Here is a 22,336-nt window from a genome sequence, read left to right as displayed (position 1 = left end):
TACAGGGATGTCGGAATAGCACGCCTGTTATTTTGAAAGATATCTAGAAATAATGGGTGTGCTGTCAAGAAGTGGAATAGCTATTTCGAGATACCAAAGTATCCCAAAATAGCGCTGCAGTGTAGACGTACCCAAAAAGTATCTGCTAGAGGAGTATAAAGTACAGCCAGATAGTCATGGATAGCCTCAAAGCAAAGCACCAAAGTAGAACAATGATGAATTTTTTTGAGTTAGTAAATCTGGATTGAAACTTAATGGTGTAGGCCCATCTCACCAACCAAAATTAAAATGCACAAACTGCTTTGTAAAACACACAGCACTCAGTTGCTTAGTAGTTTCATGGAGAACTAACATACAAGTCTCTCTTTTTAAACTGCAAATACATACCTGTCTTTCAACTTTAACAAATTTGCCCATCATGCTTTGGTCTTCTGTATCTGCTGCGGATGCTTTGGCTATAAATTGATCATTTCTAAAAGGAACCAACAGTCTTGTTAGCAGTGAATATTCCATTTCATTACAATAAGTTATTTCTGTTGTATAAGACAACAGAAGTAAATAATAATAATGACCCTTATTTATTTCTATTATATTAGCACTTCGGAACCAGAATGATAGACCAGGACCCTGATGTGCTAGGCACTGTACAAACACAAAACAAAAAGATGGTCCCTTACCCGAACAGTGTAGAAAGCCAAGTAGATATAGAAACCTAGGCCTGACTAGCCACCGCATCATTCCTTTGGTTTACTTTGGTTTAATGGTAACTGTAGTGAGGAGGCCTGGTCTGCCTTAAAGAGTGACAGGGAAGGATCACAACACGCCCCTGGATGGGCTGAACCAGGAGAACCACATTCACTCCTCCAGAAGTGGAAGGGTGGGACAGGAAGGGGAAGTATAAAGGGTGGGACTTGCAGCTCAGTGAGCTGGGGCCACCGTGGAGAGGAACACATCCCTCCTTCTGCTGGAGCCCACAGAGTAACTGCCAGGGCAGCCTCCTGAGGTCTGTCTTTAGCTTCCAGGACTGTTGGCTAAAGACAGTCCAGGAGTTGTTGGGGCTGCCTCCTGAACACTGGCTGGTTCTCCGTGGGCTGCTGGCTGACTCAGGTGCTGAGGAGCTACTGGGGCCCCACCTGTGGACTGGCCAGAGCTCCCCAAGATGACAGACACAGTACACCTGAGGGGGAGGATACGAAGCAGCCCTGGGAAACCAGACAACAGTCTGGGTGGGAGCTGGCCTGATACAAGGTCACCATGTCGTGGGTGGATCCCCACTAACCCAGCAGTAGACCACTCTGCCACCTTGGGCCCTGGGTTGGAATGCAATGGAGTGGGGCAGGCCTGTGTCCCTCCTGCCACCCCACCACTGGGGAGGCATGACTCCCCCTCCTTAGACCATGAGGCCTGTACTCCTCAGGCATCCCAATCTCAGCCTCTTATTCTGTGCTTGGTGCTCACCCTTACCTGGCCACTCTGCCCTTACAGAACCTACTCATTGCTGGCTGTCCCACTATGGTGTGGGGCTCAAGGACTACTGAATTGCTCTGCCCCCGACTGCAGGTTAGAACCCTACCTACTGTTTGCTGCCTTGCCCTGACCAAGGGTCTGGAGTTCATAGGCTATTGCACTGTTCTGCTGGCCAGAGGACTGACACGCTAGGTTTAGCTAATTCCCCTCCTTGGAGCTCACCTTTGACAGCAAGGAGGTATGGCCTCCCTCAGAAACTGACAGGGAGAGATGGCCACACAGCCTCCAAGAACCAAAATCAACAGAACTACACTAGAGTAAAAGAGTAACTCAGCGGTGAATCAGGCTCACTCTACACTATTCTCATATTATACCTTCAATATCAAGTCTTTAATCTGCCATCCCTATCTCTGGGCAGTTACATTAAGAGAAGAATGTTTGTCCAGCGTCTAATTTTGTCAGCCAAAAATCCATTATCTTATGATTACAGATGTTTGTTCCAACTGGTAGCATTTCATATTCAGCCTGTGTTAATATGGCAGCATGATGGTGAGGTGACTGAAATAACTGCAAAGATGTTAGGACATGAGTGGCCACTTTATTTCAATTACAGCCTGTGCACAATGTTAAGCAGAATCACTTCACCTGGGAGACTGTTGTGAAGGGAAAGAAAAAGCTCCTCCCTTTTGGGATTTCTTATGCTTGGGAGTAGATGGAGGTCCGGGGGTAAAAATCATATCTACTCTGAAAGAAGAAAAGAACAAGATATGATAAAAGTGTGCAAGGTCTTCTTTAAACATCTACAGGAAATTCTTTAAACATCCACAGGAAATGAAAACCACTTTGAATCCCTCCAGCAATCTCAAATCTCAACAGGCAAGGGGGTGAGTTCATTGTTAAGGTGACAGACTGGGCTTCCCAGCTCAGACACCGACTCACTGTGTTACCACAGATTTGTCACATAGGCCACAATTTTCAAAGTTAGGCATTTAAAAATAGCACCAACATCTATATTTATGTCATTAAATCCGTGGCTTGATTTCCAGAAATACCCCCAAAACAGATGATTTCAGTGAAGACACACTAATCCAGCTGCATGAGAACAGAATTTGTCTCCAGATTTACAATCCTCTATAATCATATTAATAATCCAGTACATTTCTGGAAGTTTTCCTATTTAAATATCATCATAGTTTTGGTTATTAATGAACTATTTTAGCGGTTTGAAGAAAATATAGGCCATTCAAGCTGTCCACCTGCTGAGTATTTGCCTGTATTTGGAACCAAACAGGATGGAATGTTTTGGAGGCTCTCACATATTCTATTAACTCATATTAAAATTACTTTCCCAGGTTCAAGCACTTCTAATCCTGAAGTGTTAAAGCGTAGCACCAAAGGCAATCCTGGTACTTCCAATATGACTAGAAGTGAAACACCTGGAAAGCTAAACCACTTGCTTTTCTGAAATTTCCATAAAAATTATGCAGACTCCTAAAGTTCAGATGAGTATGGGTAAAACTCTAAACTGAGATTTACAGAGGAGTGTATAAAGGAGTTAGCTATCCAATTCCCACATTGCCATCCAATGAGATTTAGGCTCCTATGTAAGTTAACTTTGAAAATGGGCTTAGGCAACTAGTTCAACCACAGCTTCCAGGATTGATGCAAGAATTACTTGGTGAAAATCCATGCCCTGCGTTATGTAGAAGGTCAGACCACATGATCTCAGTGGTTTCTTGTGGCCTTAAAATCTACAAAGTAGTAGATTCGCAAATAGCCATTGTTACATAATGTCAATAAAAGTGAGATAGGAACAGAAGACACTAATTATGCAGAACACACACAACAAACTTTATAGAAAAATAAATAATAAGCTGTGAAGTAGAAAGAAAAGAAAAGTGCAGCTTGTTTTTTTAAAAGGGAAGTTTACCCATCTCCAACCAAACTGTAGAGTTGAGCTGAATTTGCCTAGGTTAAGAGAGATCAAAAGAACACTAGAATAAACCCTTTTGGATTGCTCAGCTGTTCGTTTTTACCTAAAGATCTGTAACAGCTCCAGGCCTGATTCTTCATTATCGTGCATCTTTTGTCATCACTTACTTTACAACTATGCATATGTAACCCACACATCTAGAGGCCACGTCTAGACTGGCATGATTTTCCGCAAATGCTTTTAACGGAAAAGTTTTCCGTTAAAAGCATTTGCGGAAAAGAACATCTAGATTGGCACGGACACTTTTCTGCAAAAGCACTTTTTGTGGAAAAGCGTCTGTGCCAATCTAGATGCGCTTTTGCGCAAAAAAGGCCTGACCGCCATTTTAGCCATCAGGGCTTTTTTGCGCAAAACAGTACTGTGCTGTTTACACTGGCCCTCTTGCACAAATGATTTGTGAAAGAGGGCTTTTGCCCAAACGGGCGCAGCACAGTATTTCCGCAAGAACACTGACGATCTTACATGAGATCGTCAGTGTTCTTGTGGAAATTCAAGCGGCCAGTGTAGACAGCTGGCAAGATTTTCTGCAAAAGCAGATGATTTTGTGGAAAAACTTGCCAGTCTAGACACAGCCAGTGAGTGTGGTCCATTATCCCATGTAGTGGCACTCAGACCACTTACAGAGAAAGATAAGAACAAGTGAGCTCTACTGCCTAAGACAAGAGTCAGGTAACTTCATAGTTCAAGCTGTAGTGGTTCCTTCACTAAGCTCCAAAGGTCCCAGGTTTGAATCTACTTGGTGGCAGCCACATTAAAGTAAACCTAAAATGTCACTTTCTGATTTGTCAGTGCTTACTTTTTAGCAGTTGTATAAATGATCACACAAGGTGCAGGTCAATAATGTCAAAGAATGGCTGTCATAGATTACCACTCCTACTTCAGTCTTATTTGTTTGTACAGATTAGAGGTGACTTGCCCAGTGTCACACAGAGACTCAACTGCAAACCTCAGAGTCATTTCCAGGGCTTCTGACTCCCAGTTGTTTGCTTTAATGCCTAAGCAATATTCTTTTCATACGAGGTTGAGACACTCCCAAACTATTTTTAAAGGGTGAGTTGAGAAACTGGCTCTTGTTGGATGCTAACCTTCCTTAAATGCCACCTGGATAGTTTAAAGATTCTATTACTGATGCTCAAAGGAACAACCTTTGTATACGTATCATTAGCAACATGTTGAGTGAGTCTGAGCTGTCTAGCAGCAAAAAAATAGGATCTTGTCAGCTTTTGCCCCCAAGCTATGAAATTCTCTCTCCTGGGACATTTGCGGGTGCCAATGCTGGCATTGTTTCGGCACCAGGCTAAAGCCAGCCACCCTTTTTACCTGTGTTCTCATTGGTGAGTTTTTGTACGTGTGTGTGTGCGTGTGTGTGTGTATGTATGTCCCTCTTCCTGAGGCGTCATAGAAGATTTTATGTCTCCCCCTTTGAGGTCTTGTATTTTATTCTTATATATAGTTTTAACAATTTTGTAAGCCCTTTGAATATTTTAAATAGCGAGGCGGGGTAAAAATATTTTAAATAAATAAATAAAATAAATAAACAGAACAATTGCACTTCCTCACCACATACCCAAAACTTCATTTACCACATTCTGCAGCAATCTTACCTTGCCTGAAGGTATTTTATTCTGGAAAGCATATCAAGGTGCCCTGCTGAATATTGCTCTATCACATCCTTTACATCATAAGGCCTCAAAGTCTCCTTGAATTTTTTTTTATAGAGACGAAACTGTAGTATTCTGTGGAGTAAATCGAACAATTATTAACCTCCTCTGTAAACAGTGCAATGGTCAATTATAGATGAAGCTCTAGTCGGGCAACATGCTTTGAATGATACGTAATTTAACATGTGGTATTACTTCATCTCACAACAATACAGGGAATACCTAATACTTCACCATTGTTAAGAACAGATTTCTTATTTTGCTGTTCATCATTATCCCATGTAAAACAAATGAATAAACAGAGCTTTCAAATGATGCCACACTAACATATATTAGCCAGTTTTAAACCAGTACCTTCTCTTGTGTTCATAAACTGAAAGTGTACGTGGGGGCACAATATATTACTATTCTGAGAGGCATAAATATTAAAATTTGTGAAAGAAAGTCCATTTGTACAGTATTTTCCTTTCTCACTTGTTGCACCTGTTAGTTTATATTAGCTTTACAGGAGAAAAATAACGAACAACCTCATCTCTAAGCTATAAGCCATCATTGGTTAATTTAGAGATGTTAGAGACCATACATTAACAGACAAGCCTTCAAAAGGGCAGTAAGATAACTTGCTCCCTGGAATGTCATTTCTTAATGTAATATAGCAATATGTCTAGGATGTCTCATAGAATATTTCTACATTGCAGTGAGGAACGAGCCTCCCAATCTAGGTAGACAGACATGAACCAGCTGGGCTCCAGCTGGTGTGTGAAAAATAGCAATGTGGATGTTGCAGCATTAGTGTAGTCATGGGCTAATCACCTAAACTTGGACCCAGGGAGTATAATGCTGTGAGATTGGGTGGCTTGTTTGGGCCTCTATCTGAGTTGCAATTTCCATAATGCTACAGTTAACACACTAGAGAGAGCCCCACTAACAAGTCTTTCTTCATCTGGCTTGCTCCCAGCTGCAATGTGAACATGTAGAGATGCATTTTAGCAACCACCCAGATGTCCAAGTCACTGCCAGTTTTGGAGCTGGACTACCAATTATTCTGCTTATTATATTTGGCCATTTAATAGACCTTTGCAGGAACTTAGAATAACTAAGGCAAAGTCAGGAGGAGGAGGCTGTGATCACATGGAGTAAAATTGACTTTATGTCCTCTCTGGGGTAAGCCTCTTTGAAAAACAGTTAGTCTATTTATATTTGACTTCTGGGGTGTCTATTTCAGGGCCCATGAGACTGCAGACTCTGCAAAAATACATCTATATAGCTAACAGCTTAAAAAGTGCTTATTTAATGTTTCTTTTCTTTGATTGACATGCTGTTGATGTAACTAGCAGTTCCTACCATAAAAGGGGAAGACAGGTCTCAGGCATTTGGATTTGACTTTCTGGACATATCTTAGAATCCCCAACAACAGGTGCACAGCGGCCACTTGAATCTTGTCATTTAATCACTCAAGACCCCTTGAGACCATAGATAACTATTGTTTGGGGCTGCTTTATAACCTATTGTATTTGTGTGTGTGCTTGAAACTAAATAAAGCAAAAACTTTGAGTAATGGAATTCTTGTGAGAATGCTAGAGACTAATAAAGTGAAGGCTTTAATTGAAAACACTTAATTTTGTGTGATTTGTGCCAGCCACACAGAAGACAGAGGTGCTGCATCTCTCCTGGGTGTATTTCCTGATTCCTCCTTGCAGAGAGTAATGTTACTGAGAATTTGGGTTTAAAGAATCCTGGGTAACAGATGCACCCCAAGGGTACATATACAATGCAAAAAAAAAAAAAAAGTGTATTCCTAACTTGGGTTTGCTAATTCAAGTTAAATAGCAGTAGAGGCACCATCCCACTTATCACACAAAAGATCCATGCCAGGGCAAGTGCTAGAATGCCTCACTCTGTTGAGCACGTCCTACATAGCAGCAATTCACCAGGGGTGTCCACAATTCTTTGAAACTCAGGTTAGCAGCTTGAGTCAAAGCCAACAGGGAAACCTGGGGTTTAATTTGAGCTGCTAACTTGAATTAAAAACTGAGTCACTGTGTCTTCACTACTGTTTGAATCCAGTGAGCTGACATGGATTCCTTTTTGTGCAGTGCAGATGTGCCCTAAGTCAAAATTATAGATGGGACACCACATTCCCATGCACTCATTGATAGGGTGCACGCCTTATTTAAGGACACTTCTGAACATGACCACGTAGGGTTCTGCTACAGCTGCCAGCATATTCAAAGAATTGTGGACACCCCCGGTGAATTGCTGCTATGTAGGACGTGCTCAACAGAGTGAGGCATGAATCTTTCCCCTGGAAGATGGTTACGCTATGGTGAAGAATGAACAGTTATCAATGGTGAGTGCAAGTGCCAGGAGAATAGATTTTTCTGTGGCTTTTGTGTGATAAGTGGGATGGTGCAGATTGGCCAGATTTTCTGAGTGGGGGAGCAGCAAGCTGTCACCCGGCTGATTTCCTATCCTGGATGTGTGGTTTGCATTACTGACCCTTGGAATTATCCTTTACTGTCAGCACTGGTCCTCTGCAACATGTTTCTTGTGATACCAATCAACAAGCATCACACATCTCCAATTACAATCTGGCCAAATGTAGGCTCTGAGGTCTGCTGAGTATAAAAACTGAATTGGGGAACAGAGGGGACACCTGTATTGGGGTCAGCTGAAAGCTAGAGAATTGTGTGTCCATTCCTACCTTGGAGAGTAGGGGCTTTCCATGTTGAAAAACACCCATGAGATTAACATTTCTTGTAATTTTCAGTAGAAAAAAAATAACAGAAGGTGGTTTTCAAATTTAATTAAGAAAGCTTTGCTTGAAGAATGAAAATATTAAGATATCTTCCATGCATACCCAAATGACAAATTATGTTCCATCATCAGCAAACAATATTAGGATAAATCATAAAAAAATAGATTGAAAAGACCTATTAAATCTTCAAGGCCATTGGATAGCACTGAAGGACTGTTCTCTAAAATAGGGAACTGTTCTGTCCTGTCTCATGCAATTTGGAACAATTTACCAAGGATTCACCATATTAAGAATTTTAAAATCTAGATTGGCCATTTTTCTATAAGACATACTCTAGGAATTATTTTTGGGGAAGTTATCTGGCTTGTGTTATACAGAGGACAGACTAGATACCCATCACAATCCCTTGTTGCTTTGGAATTTACAATCCAGTTCCCAAATAATGGGGCTTCCACCAATTCGCTAGAAAAATTATTTCACAATCTAATAGATCTCGTTGCCAGGAACTTCTTCTCAAAATTCTGCTTACATTTTCTCTTCTTTTTAAACATGGTCCCATTCATCTTCATTATATCCCTTAGTACCAACCTAAATAATTCATCGGCATTACTAGTGTTTAAATACTTGAAATGTTTGTCGATTCATAGTGCCCTTCACTAAACATTGCTTAACCAAGCTGCAAATATTGAGCTCTTTTAATAGCTACTCAAAAATCATGTTCTCTCTCCCAGCCACCACACCATTTTGTTATTTTCTGTTATCTCTGGAACTGATCGACATTCAGAATTTTTGTTCTGTGGAAAGAACTGACATTTTGACATTTCTTTTTATCCTGAATCAGAATGAAAAGCCAATTCCCCACAAAAAAGTGAAAATTTTAACTTTATTGAAGGACTTTATTTCAACCATTTCGAAGCACTTTATCATTTTGACATTTTATATGATAAATTAGGCAATATTGATATAAAAGTTCAAGTAAAAAAGTCAGAACAAAGTGTACTGACATTACTGAAGCGAAACATTAATAATTTTCATTTAATTTTTTTTAGAAACTGTTGAGTTTTCACAAAACATTTTAATTATTTTTTAAATCTGCATTTTCCTACTGAAAACACAACAGTTTTGCCTGGCTGCAGCTACATCTCTTGCAAGTTCCTACTATTATCTAATTCACTTCTCTAAAGACCCAACAATAATGAATTACTTGATGTCATGATTCAGTGACTTCCTCTAGGCCAAGCATCAAAGGTCAAAGCAAATACTGATGAGCATAAATATACCTGACAGCTCGGATAGCTGCCTTTAATGTGGGGATCATATCTTCCATGAGGAACTCATTACTATAACCCCTGTCTTCAGTCATGGGATCCCCTGCATCTGGTAAAGTAGATCAAACACGGACATGTAAAAATCAGACCACAATTTAGAGGCTTCTTTAAAACAATATTGGACTAAGTAAATAAGACAAACTAAATTCATTAAAAAATCACCCATGAGAAGTTCTTTTGGTTATTTTAGCCAGCATTTATCCTCTGAATAAGGTGATGTCCCACTGTGTTCTTCTTCATCCGGCAAAGAGAATGCAAAGTTTTTTTATGGTTTCAGAAATTCTCCCAATATTTTCGTCATTTCATGAGCTATCTAGAACCTTTCTTCTTTTCATCTGGACTTTGGACCACCCCTTTTTCAGTTTTTAAGAACAAGTCATTGCTGAAAGAGTCTATTTAGTGGGAAATGAAGAGAAAGCTCTATTCTCACTTGAACTGGTTTTACCCCAGTAATACTTCACTGACTTCACCTGTGTGAGTGACTGATCATCGGGCCCTATGTGCGAACTCACAACCATTCATAATCCAGCGGAGATACTGTAGGTGGTGAGATTAAGAAGAGGAGAATTAGTTTTCAGACGTCAACGGGCCATCAAAAATAAAAAAAAAAAAAGCGAGAGAGGAAATGTGATAAGGAGACGTTGAAAGGGAAAATGCTCTATGCTTTATACTGCCTCTGGCAAGGACCATTTTATGCAAGGTTACAGCTGAAAGGCTGCCCTCTGGTGGTGAAGAACTACTTCCTCCTTTCTTCAGACTGGATTTTCCCCAGGACAGACCACGGTGGATGTAGGCATTCGGGCATTCCCAGGGCACCCACTGACTTCAGGGGAGTCGGAAGGATCAGGCCCACTGTGCCTTGCCCCCAATAACTCCAAAGCACTATTCCTGCCCTGTCTTGCCCCACCCCTCGTTGTGCCCAGACCCCTCCCCCACTCCACCCCGTCACCCAAACCCACAAACTGCCTCTCCCACTCTGTTCTCTCCTTTTGCATGGGACTCTTTCTGCCCTCCCACGCCACACCTCCTGCACAACGATGAACTGACTGGCAGGGGGCAGAAGGCACTGGGGAAGCAGAGGAGTTGATCGGTGGAGCTACCAGCAGGCAAGAGGTGCTGGGGCAGGGGAGGTGCTGATCCATGGGGTTACTGGTGGGCGTGAGTGTTCCAGGACTGGAGCAACCACAGAGTTGGTGCCTCTGCCAACAAGTGACACGTGTCCCCTGCTTGGCACAGATCCCCACTGTGCCGGGAGACCCTCTGCAGAGCACAGATGTGCATGTGTGGCCTGGGACAAGACGAAAGGATGTGCTGTATGTAGCTCTCTCCTTTAGGAGCTCACGCTAGAGCAGAGGAGCATTATTTCTGCCCTGCTGTCTTGAGGTGCTGTGACGATTCCTTCCTCCTTTCCCCGTGCACATGCCTAGTGCTGGGCACAGCTACATGGGCACAGCTGTGGGCTGAGCCTGTGGCCCTAAAATCAGAGGTTCTTTATAACTGAAGTTATAATTTGCAAGTTTCACCTGATCAACTGAGACCATTTGGGATTTTCATTCTATGGCACTATCAACTGAGCAGCAACGGAGGAGATGCCTGGGCACCAATCTGGACTAGGATGCTTCACAGGCAATTAGGCTCCATTGGCCCTACTGCACCTACTCTAACCCTGTATGAATTTTACAGCTCGTCTACACTGGCAAGTTACTGTGCTGAAACTTTCTCACTTTGGGGGAGTGGAGGAGCGTGTAAAAAGCCACTTCCCTGAGTGCAGCAAGTTTCGGTGTGCAGGTTGTAACTTTCTTAACCGGAATTCTCTGGTTCAGCAACATCCATCGTCTGGCAAGGACGTTGCAGGATCAGTGTCCCGGTGTAGGGCCAACAGCAAAGACCCCTGCAGGGCCAGCAGGGCAGTGAGCTGCCCACAGTGAGTTGATGGTGGGGCCGCCCAACACGTGACAGTGGGGCTACCCAGTGCGGTTGGGAGACTCAGAGTGTGGCTGCCCGGCAGGTCCCAGAGCCCTGGGAGCTGTGGCTTGGTGGGACAAGGAGCCATGGCAACGATTGCCTGATGGGTCTCAGAACTCTGGTGCACGGTGGCAGCTGCCCAGCTGGTCCCAGAGACTGGCAGAGATTGCTGCTCAGCAGTGTCGGCAGGGCAGCAGGGCCAGCAGGAGGTGGAGAGCTGGGCAGGAGGCCAGTGGACCAGACTTGGGGGGCTGGTGATAGGGGTTCAGAGATGACCTCCCCTGGTCCAGCAAAATCCCTCATCTGGGACCAGTCAGGTCTTGAGGGTGCCAGACCAAGGAGGTCCAACCTGTAGTAAGGTGTCAGTGTAGACAGGCTCTCCAGTTAGGGAAGTGAATGGTTAACCAGTAAGCCTCACCGTTACTGGGGAAAGCTTACTGGTTCCAGTTAACTGGAGGGGGCTGAAGCAGCTTCCCACGTGCTGTGGTCAGGGGGTTGCTCCAGCCCCACAGGGTCTGCCACAGGTGGGGGACACTCCAACCCAGCCAGAGCAGCCCCTATCTCCACCCACCCCTCTTTAATCAGTTAACCAATTAAATATTGCATTGAACTAGGTATGTGATGAAATGGGAGTTTACGTCACTATTCTCAGCATTGGGAGCTATGCCCCTTGTGGAGGTGGCTTTCCTAAAGCGCTGGGGGAGTTCTTGCATTGTGGCAGCATTTTAATGCTAGTGTAGACAAAGCCTGAGATGCTGTCACTAGCAGCTGAAAGAAGGTGTGAAGAAAAGCAGTGCAGGGTCAGGCTTACTGTAACCCACACAGTCTTACATCTCCTGTGAGTTGCTACTCTTGTTACACTGGTCTGGTGACACATCAGGTAAGACTCAATGAGCCAAATTCACAGATGATGTGTAAGGAGCTGGGTGTCAAAGTTACACATTAGACAGTTCAGAGAAGTCTGAGGGATTCTATGTAAGTTTTACGTGAGTTTAAGTCACTGCAAGAAGCACGCTAAGGGTCTGTCTACACTTGCACCCTCTTTCGATAGAGGGATGCAAATGAAGACATTCAAAATTGTAAATGAAGCTGGGATTTAACTATCCTGTGCTTCATTTGCATAATCACGTTATGCCGCTATTTCAAAATAGCGCTATTTCGAAATAAAACACACTGTGTAGACATGTTATTTCGAGAGAAAACCCTTCTCTCGAAATAACTGTTAAACCTCATTTTATGAGGAATAAAGGTTATTTTGAGAGAAGGATTTTCTCTCAAAATAACGTGTCTACACAGCGTGTTTCTTTCGAAATAGCACCATAACAAATCAATTAGGCAAATGAAGCATGGGATATTTAAATCCCAGCATCATATACAATTTCAAATGTCTTCATTTGCATCCCTCTATCGAAAGAGGGTGCAAGTGTAGATATACCCTGAGCAAAGCTGGAAAAGAGTGTAGAGTATATACTAGCTTTGGGTATCACTAGACTTTCCTAGCTCCATGTAATCACTCCCCCTGAGTTCTCATATTTCCGCGCTGACTTTAAGTGGGTTCTAGAGAAAACAGAACATAGTTGGTTTTGAGGAATATATGCACTTTATTTTGAGCAGTCTTTTGCTTAGATTCCAGCATTATTTTCCAACTCTTCTCCAAATGTTCCATAAATTCTCTATGCAAAGGCAAGGAGTAGCTGAGCTGGGTTTGCCACAGTTTATTTTTAACAGGATTGATTTGTTATTTTCAAGGTCATGATGACTCAGAAGGAGATGGATAAAAAAAAAGGCATGGTAACAGGGTGAAGGAATCTGGAAAAGGTAAAAATGAATTAATATAGATGCGCTACCTTCTGAGCTTTGCCAAAAGGCGTATGCTTTCATTCGGAATGCAGTGCGAAAACGCTCCTTATTATTCAAGCCAACATTCTTAGGCTCTTTAGAAGGACTTTCTTCAATGGCATCTACATTCAGAGGGGTAAATAGCTTTCCTTTAGTATTGGTACCACGAACCCGATCCAAGAGACCCAGCTTTTGGCTACAAAATAAGCAAAAGTGATCAATTTTCCTCCATTAATGCAGACCAGTACACTTTAACTTGCTTTCACGATGCTTTTAACATATTAGATCCCAAATAAATGTTCCACATACAAGAAGAATACTGATAGAGCTATGTAATACATCACTGTCATTGTAACTAACAACTAGATTTATTTGAGAATTCACTGGGGTTGTTTTTTTTTGGAGGGGAGACCATAATATCAAAGCAGCCAATGTTACAATCCCTATCTACCTACTCTCTCTTGCTTCTGTTCCATTAATGTGGCTGACATGCCCGCTTTATCATTAAGACAACAAAACACCAATATTTAACCAGCATCATCCTCTGATGGTAGAGAGAATTGGCCTTTTCAGGTCAGTGCTCTCTTTAAGTTCTGGATCCATGGTAGACTATTAAATGAGCTACCGGTGTAATACTGAATGAGAGAAGTGTGAATGTGTGCTAGACTGAGAATAAATTATCTTCACTACAGCAGAGAACACAAAGACATTCCTGAGCAATTGTTCCGTACATGGCACTTCAGGATAGCCGGTTCCCGCTCCTTTAATTCCAGTCAATATTCATGGTAGGGAAAATGAGGATGGTGTTTACTGATTGATAAGAATTTAAAACAGCCCTTTTTTGACATTAATGCCATGAAAATGTATGTTCTTTGGGGACACTCTGTAGTTGGACCACACCAGCCCTTCCATGCTAAACTTTGGACAGGTGAAATGTCTATATTGATAACGCAGGAGATTACTAAAACTGCTTATGGCAGCATAAAGTTATTTGCCATATGTCATGCCCAGTGAAAGACTGAATAGGTGTCAGGCCCTAACTGAAAATGTATTTGGCACTCCTAAGGGATTCTCCTATAATGATTAAAGTATGGGGTAGTATGTGGGACAAACACAGATCCATGAAAACTGAACTACGCTCATCTTTACTAGGTGAGGCCATGAAGACAACAGGAATGTAGAACATAGGACTGGAAAGGGTGTCCTGAGTCACCAAGCCCAGTTCCTTGCTATCCCAGGTCACACAATTAGCATACTATTAAGTCATACAATCAGCACATGTTATTCCACATGGGCATTATAGTGAAGGGTGAGTGTCTGTGTGTATTGCTAGGGTGCCTGTCCCAGTCAGTAATATCCCAGAGAAAGGGATGTTATTTAACAAAGATCCTTGTATGGAGATGAGTTTTACAGGGATTGATCATTTTTCTTGAACAGTATTGTCAATGTGAACACCATATCTGTAGCCCAGTGAGATAAAACAAATGTATTGTCAGTACCTTAGATTTTGATATGTAAAATAATAATGAAAACCATTCTGTGCAACTCCCCCCAGATCCTCGACCTGCCTTACAGTTTCATAGCAGAGATTAATAGCTATACAATTTTTTTCCTGTCAGTATGGACTTTCCCCATTGATTCCTGGTCTGTATTTATAGTCACTCTGGTGATTAATGTCTGTATTTCTCTATGGGAGCTTAAAGTAGTGCCGCAGTTGACAGTAGGGGTGTTAAAAAAGTACATGTTTTGATCAGCTGGGGGATAATTTGGTCTCTGTTGAAAATTACAGAAGCCTTGGGGCTACTCTAAGTTGCACTGGTGGTAGTATTTCCCTAGAGGTCTGCCAACCCAGAATTACTAGAATGCATCATGCTCAGACTTTTAACTCAGGGAGGGTTTGAAAGAGCAGAGAAAATGAAGTTGAAGTCAGTAAGATCGCTTGGATGAGTCCTGCATACACCCGAAGGGTTACATTGCAGAGTTTCTGTTTGCTTATCTAACTAACATACAAAAGCACAGTTCTCAGGAGAAGCTGCTTTTATGAAGAGCCTTAAGGGAAAAGAGGGCACCATTACAGCAGACCCCTCAAAGAGGATTCCAGGAGCGCAGACTGAAAGGAAGAAGATACAGAAGTGGGTTTGGAGACCAGGATGAGTCAGATGAGTAACTTGGACTTAACAATCATGGAGAAATAAGAAGTATTTGAAAGGGAAGTGGAGAGCTTGTATCTGATGCAGGAAGAAAAAAAGCTGAAGCTATTTAAGTGAAGTTATTTTAAAGAGGGTCTGAACAGGGTCAGAGCCGGGCAAGGCGGAGGATTTTTGCAGCAGAGTTTTAGACAGAATGGAGGGGAGATTCCAGGAGGAAGATGTTACAGCCATCAGGGGATGAGGTCAGATGGAAAGTGGTGCTGAAATGAGGTTGGCTTTCTCCTTTGTTCAAAGCATCCTATGGGCATCGATCTCTGGTGAAGCAAGCTTCTCACTCACCTTCCTAAGGATGACTAACCTGCATAAGCTAAAGAGGTTTGCTCTGGGGGAGCACCCTAAGGTCACAAGCTGTCTGCAAAGCAAGTGTTCTAGCATGGGACAGCCAAATGTTCAAACTCAGTGCCCAAAGTAAGGCATCATAATGAGCGGCCTCATTTCAAATTACTCTGAGCACATGTCATTCCCATGAACCACAGGTACCCAGTACCTCTAAAAAAGCAGGCCTCCAGATGCCTAGATATGGAGTTAGTTGCCTACCTTTAGGAACGCCAGTGTGTGCATTTTGGCCTGGGCTCCCTCAGGATGTTACTAGTAAAGAGCCCAAACAATTAAGTTTAAGCCAAGTCTTTTTCAAAGTCCAGGGTTGTTCACGGGTCGTGCTTTCGTTTGGGACCATCTAGATTTTCTAAAACTTACTCATTTTGGTTGAGTCAAGGCTGTGAGAAATTCTGATGGGAAGCATGAAGTTTCTGGCAAAGGTGCTGAGTGCTGAAAAAGTGGCAAGTGGCAAAGATTGTGTGGTATGGGGACTTCTTCAAATATCCATAGTGGGTCAGAGGAGGGCTTATTCTGAAAACTGGGAGGGACATGTGTTTGAACTGGGCATGAAATACGTGTTGGTTAACTATGGCCTCCATGTCCATCTAAACTCCTCAGGCCTATCCAGAAGCATGATGGGCTCTTAGCCTTACAATTCAAATGGCAGTGTTAATTGGGAATTCCTCTTATCGCAGACAAAAGGGTTCTCCTGTATTATCTCCAGTTTGCAGATGGGGAAGTAACTTGCTCAAGGCCACGGAAGGAGTCAAACGTTGGATTTGGAATTTCAGCAATTTTAGAGTTGTGCTCACTGAACTAAACGTCAACTTTCTTAACAGAGCAGATGGAAGCATTAGCCTGACTGATTCTGTGAGACTGTGACCACCAGGAAATGGAAGTGTATTGGGACACAGCTGCAGAAACCACAGAGCTTATCTCAGGATTTTTTCTAAATTTGGAGTTAAGAATCCCTGCAATGGTTGTCTCAAAACAGAAATCCTCATTTTTCCACACCTCCCTTCTGGAATTTAAAATATTCCTCTCCAGTCAGCATGACAAATTACTTATTTGCAGCAGTGATCTCAACTGCACACATCCACAGGATGCTTTCTCTCTTTTATTCATGCCAAAAAATCTAATTCTAAATCTTTTCCAGATTCTTCTTGTAGGACAAAGTTCTACTCTCTGAATCTATAACCCAGCACTTTTATTTTTTTTAAGTCCTTCATTTGGATTCATTCTCCAATAACATCCCTGGTAGGGTGTAATCTGATGGAGAACTCTCAAACTAGTAGCAACACTTGCTACAATATTAAACAATTTCACAACAGATACTGATATTCATGTCTGAACTAGGGCTACTACAGCAGTATAGACTATTCAGAAAATCATGTGCCAATTTTACTTGAAAGAAAACTTCCTCAATTTACAGTGAGTTGTGCACTAAAACTTTCTGGATTTCTTTGCAGATAAAAAATTGTCTGTCATCAAACAAGGAGTGGGCATTGTCTCAGCATTTGGATCTATTAAAAAAAGGCCTGGAAATATTTTCTCTTATTACATGATCTCCTTCATGAACACATCATGCGCATGACTCCATAGCAATGTATCAAAGCATGCGGAGATCGCATCATTCTTCATGAGTTTGACTAGGGCAGTGGTTCCCACAGAATGCTGCTGGCAGAGCTCAGGCTTCTGGCATTGGTATTGGAGCGGTTTTTGTCTCCTTGACCTGTGGTCCCATAGCACATTCCTCCCTTACACAAAATTCTGATTTGGGGTCGAACTTCTAAGAACTTTCATTGTAAAGCCTCAACATGACGTGGTTACAGAATGAAGATCTTCATGACAAACCTGACCACCTCCCATTCAACTGTGCACACCCCAAGCTGTGAGGGAATCTCAACTGCTCCAAACCTCAGTCTTGTGGGACTAAGCAGGGTGCCAGGTTAGATGCACCGATGCTCCACTGTGGATCATATCAAACTTCTGAATGGGAGGCAGGTTGACATGGGGCTCTGCGGCTCAGCACAAAGGTCAGATACTCAGTTCACTGATTCAGAAAAATTCTGCCTTCAGATTCTCATTTGCAACTTCCATTGATTTCCCCGTGAATTGTGCTGCAGTTTCTCAGAGTGGAATGTGGTTGTTGAGTGTACGAGGAAGGGTTAGGGGGTCATTGGCCACTGCAGTTCAGGTTTTACATTCACTCTAGAAGGGTGGGAACCACTGAACTAGAAGATTACCTCCAGAAATGATCATGCAAGAGAATAAAGCAATTTCATCCCATCATGCAAGTCAGGCACTCTCCTCTCTGGGATGATTCTGTTGAAGTATATGTGTAGGGTTGGGTTTTTTGGGGGGTTTTTTGCACCTAATATTGGAGTTTCATAAACTGCCAATATTTCTGCAAGAATGAAGAAAAACTAAGTGATAACCCTTACAATGGATCACCAATATCCTCCCTCTTATCTTTATAATTATTATCCCAAAAATAAAATAAAATAAAAAGATCCAGTCAGAAACTCTTCTAATGCATTTCTCAAAAATAGTTCATAATCATATTTTAAATGTGTTTTGCAGCCTCAAATAACTGGAAGCACACGGCAGTCATGCTTACCCCAATTTTTACTACACTAGCTATTGTATCTGGGGAGTCAAACTTATATTACATTATCTTATAGAGCAGCTAAGTATGGCATACAAAAACATCAGATTAACAGGTGGGATTTTCTTGGCCTAACTGTACTCCCACTGAAGTTAATAGGATACCAATGTCAATAGGTCAACAGCAAGTCCTGAATGCCCACCCTCAATTAATGCTCCAGTTCAACATACATAAAAGCCTTCTGTAATTCTTTGTGATCACTCTTCTAAAATACTTCCAAACATTAGCCAATTATTTCCCAACCCACATTTTGAGGACAGTAAATAGATATTACATTCTGAAGAAGGGGAAACTCAAAGAGAAATCACTATATTCAGCTCTAAAATAATCAGCTATAATGCCTTCTAATAACTCACACCTCTACTTAGGGAGCCAGGAGGACAGCCCTAATTCGTGAGATCCAAAATTGCAGATGTCTAACATCTGAGCTACAGAAGAACTCTTCTAGCTACAAGTGGGAAGTAATAAGCCCCTTATCCTCTTGATGCGTCAGCCATGAAAGAGCAACATCAGTCATTCACAAAGCCAATATGTCACAGTTCCTTCATTAGCACCCGGTGGGCCCAATTATTCTGAGAGTGCTTCCTGGGAGGTACTCAGCAATTAGAAGGCCTGGGTCATGTAGGCTGAGTTGCCTACAAATGTTTTCATGTTTGGAGGTCATGGAAGGAGAACTAATGAGGTACAGCAGAATGGTAAGAAAAAGTGGTGAGAATAAAATTAAGTGCTTGATAATTTAGGGAGAAAATCAGTTTCCACAATAAGGTATCTGGATAGATCCCTTAATCATTTAGTATTTGCATATTATGTACCTGCAGTATGCAAGGTGCTGGCCATCTGTAGGAAGATGTAGTTCTTGCTTCCCAAGAACTTACATTCTTGGGCTTGGATTCAACTTCATTTACATGCTTAAAGCTAAGTTCTTTGGTGATTCAGAGTCTAGGACCTTGGTCCTGCAAATACTTATAGACATGAGTGAATTTACACAAGTGACCACTGAACTCACATACAAAGTTATTCACATGTGTTGGTGTTCACAGGACTGAGGTTTTAAAATAACACCTAAATCTTTCTTATGCAGCACATTTCAGCAGTGGATCTCAAAGCACTTTACACATGGGGAAACTGAGGCACAGGGTGGAGAAGTGAATTGCCCCAGGTCATTCAACAGTCTATTGGCAGAGCCAGAAATAGAACCTAGGTCAGCTGAATGATAAGCAAGGGCTCTAACCACTAGCACACAGTACCTACTTTAGCAGCTTTTAAACAGTGCTAACTTCCTGCGAGCTCTTTTGTCCCCTCACTTTTTTTGGTTTTTGGTTTTTTTTGGGGTGTTAGATGAACTATTGTAGTAAAAAAAGAAAGCACAGGCAGAAAATGGCATGCAGCAAACACGGAGAAGAGAAAGATAGGCTCAGTTATTACTGGAATGTATATACCTAAGTTTTCTTGTGACGCTTGATCCAAAGAATGACTCCCTACTAAATATGACATTACTGTAAAGTGAAGAAGAAGTTGTTAAGATGAGAGGTTAATGGTTATCAGTGAAACAGTGAAGTATGGAAACTGATGTGGTTAGGGCTTGTGGCTGTTGGCAGATCATAGATTGTCCCCCTTTCTTGTTTTGTGGAGGTCCATTCAGAAGAAATGCAGACAGTGACATTTTCCAGCTCTCTTTACAAAGTATGATTTTATTTTTTATCTTTCTATTATTACTGGCAACATGGAAATATTAATTAAATATTAGATTATACCCAATCCTTTCTAACATCATAACAAGGAGACCTATGTAGCTCTTTTCATTAAAAGATTTCAAACTATTGTTATATTTATGTATATTTATTATTACGTATGTATTATATCAACTCCATTTTAGAGATCAGAAAACAGAGATAAGTGACTTGCTGACAGTGGTAGAGATTGGAAAGAACCTTCATCTATTGATACTAAGTCCCATGGTCTAATCAGTAGATCATACTCCCTATACCCAGTCAAAACTCTTTCTTGTGTGAAGGCTGCAGAATCTGGTTCAAAACCCTGAAAGGCTTATCTATCATGGCTTGATATTAAGAGAGAGTGAGAATCCGCAGCTCCAGTTAAATTCAATGGAGCAGATGTCAGCATCACTGAAAACCAGTCTCACAATCCCTCTCTTGTCTCTCTCACCACTAGAAGTTGGCCCAATAACAAATATTACCTTGTCCCTCTCAAATACAGATGCAATTGCAAAAAAGCTGGAACAAAAAAGGTATGTTTCTGAATTCTATACAAAATTGGTGGAAGCTTTGAAAATGTATGCTCGCCATGCATATGTGTATCAACTAATGGCGATAAGGAACTCCCATTTCAAAATGAACCTAAGAACACCTTCCCCCTGGAGCTAAAGCCTCAGAAAAACCTGAGTCATCAGACAAACCTTGCAAGGCACCCTGGGGAAGAGAATTTGGTTATGTCAGACAAAGGGAGAGGGGTGAAGTCATCTTTCTACAGCAAAATGGCAATGTGATACTGCGCTCTTAAGCTATATATACACTGCACAGTTATTTTGGAATAAGCTATTCTGGAATAGTTATTCCAAAATAGCTTATTTTGAAATAGTACGTCTACACTGCAGGGAAGCCTCAAAATTAGTCCGAGGCAGGCTTCCCTAATGTAGACATGCTATTTCGATTTAGAGCCCCAGGAGGAATGATCCTGGAGAGGGGCTATTTAGAAATAGCAGAAGTGGAGCGTCTACACGGCTTCATCACTATTTTGGAATAGGCATTATTCTTCGTAGAATGAGATTTACAGAAGTCAGAATAAGCTGTCTATTATTTCAAAATTATTCTGAAATAACTATGCGAGTATCTACACAGCAATTCCGTTATTTTGAAATTATTTCGAAATAATGGAATTGCTGTGTAGACACTCGCATCGTTATTTCGGAATAACAGTTGTATAACCACACCCTTCGTAACTAGCAACCCAGTCTTTAAGGTGCTGAAGAGTGAAAGGCAAGTGAGCAAGACTTTTGAAGCCATTACCTGGTAAACTCCTGACTAGGGATAGGCTAAATGCTGTCTTGCAGAGTGTCAGTATGTAGCATGTATAGGGGAAGTAGTGGTCTTCTCAGAGCAGCAACAACATGTACCATAGAGGTGAATCTGCCAGGAAGGCATACCCAGAACTTGCATCAGAATCCTGTCCTTTCCTGTAAGGACCAACTTTCCTATCTTGTGCCATCACCAGGGACCATGGACTGCCAAGCCTGCTTTTCATCCAACTGCATCATACAACTGGGTGGTTGTACCCTGCTTGGAAGGTGAGATCTAGTTAAACTTTGGGGTTCCACAAAAATTATATTAGCCTTCTCCCATTACAGACTTTATCATGTTGCCTCACCACTCATTCATCTCCCCCCACCACCCTCCATCTCTGCCTCCTCAGTGGACCTTTTCTCTCTTCCCAAACGGTTCACCCACATAGTCACATAAAGTTGAATCTACTATATTACTGAGCCCAGATTACAAAGGTTTTGCCTTAATCCTCTCCTGCACCTGACTAATGTTCTATTTTTTTCATGGAAATGGGGGAGGGGGGAATAGTGAATTTACATTGGAGTGTGTGTCCATCTCTGTTTGTATTATCATTACTGTCACTGACATCATATGGAACTTTGCCACTAATTTAATGCATATACAATGGGGATTTAAAAAGCTATCTGTCTGTGTCTAGACTGGCAAGTTTTTCCGCAAAAGCAAAACTTGCCAGCTGTCTACACTGGCCGCTTGAATTTCCGCAAGAACACTGATGATCTCATGAAAGAAATCAATGCTTCTTGCAGAAATACTATGCTGCTCCCGTTCGGGCAAAAGTCCTTTTGCACAAAAGGGCCAGTATAGACAGCTCAGATTTGCTTTGCACAAAAAAGCCCTGATCGTGAAAATGGCAATCGGGGCTTTCTTGTGCAAAAGTGCGTCTAGATTGGCACGGACGCTTTTCCGCAAAAAGTGCTTTTGCAGAAAAGTGTCCGTGCCAATCTAGACACACTTTTCTGCAAATGCTTTTAACGGAAAACTTTTCTGTTAAAAGCATTTGTGGAAAATCATGCCAGTCTAGACGTAGCCTCCATGTATATCTCCATCAC

General features: G+C 41.9%; 1 protein-coding gene across 2 annotated transcripts in view; it reads right to left on the bottom strand.

Moving 5' to 3' along the window:
- Positions 1-22,336, bottom strand: part of KCNQ3 (potassium voltage-gated channel subfamily Q member 3) — a 274,082-nt gene that overhangs the window by 10,184 nt on the left and 241,562 nt on the right. For both annotated transcript variants that reach the window (XM_014573849.3, XM_075920121.1), the window contains exons 9-13: positions 13,020-13,207; positions 9,160-9,256; positions 5,065-5,196; positions 2,113-2,211; positions 388-472 (exon numbers count right to left, since the gene is read on the bottom strand). In XM_014573849.3, coding sequence (XP_014429335.2) covers positions 388-472; positions 2,113-2,211; positions 5,065-5,196; positions 9,160-9,256; positions 13,020-13,207 — 601 coding nt within the window. The remainder of the gene's footprint in view (positions 1-387; positions 473-2,112; positions 2,212-5,064; positions 5,197-9,159; positions 9,257-13,019; positions 13,208-22,336) is intronic.

The sequence above is a fragment of the Pelodiscus sinensis genome, chromosome 2 (assembly GCF_049634645.1).
Source record: "Pelodiscus sinensis isolate JC-2024 chromosome 2, ASM4963464v1, whole genome shotgun sequence".
Lineage (NCBI taxonomy): Eukaryota > Metazoa > Chordata > Testudines > Trionychidae > Pelodiscus > Pelodiscus sinensis.
This window is presented reverse-complemented; position numbering and strand designations above follow the sequence as displayed.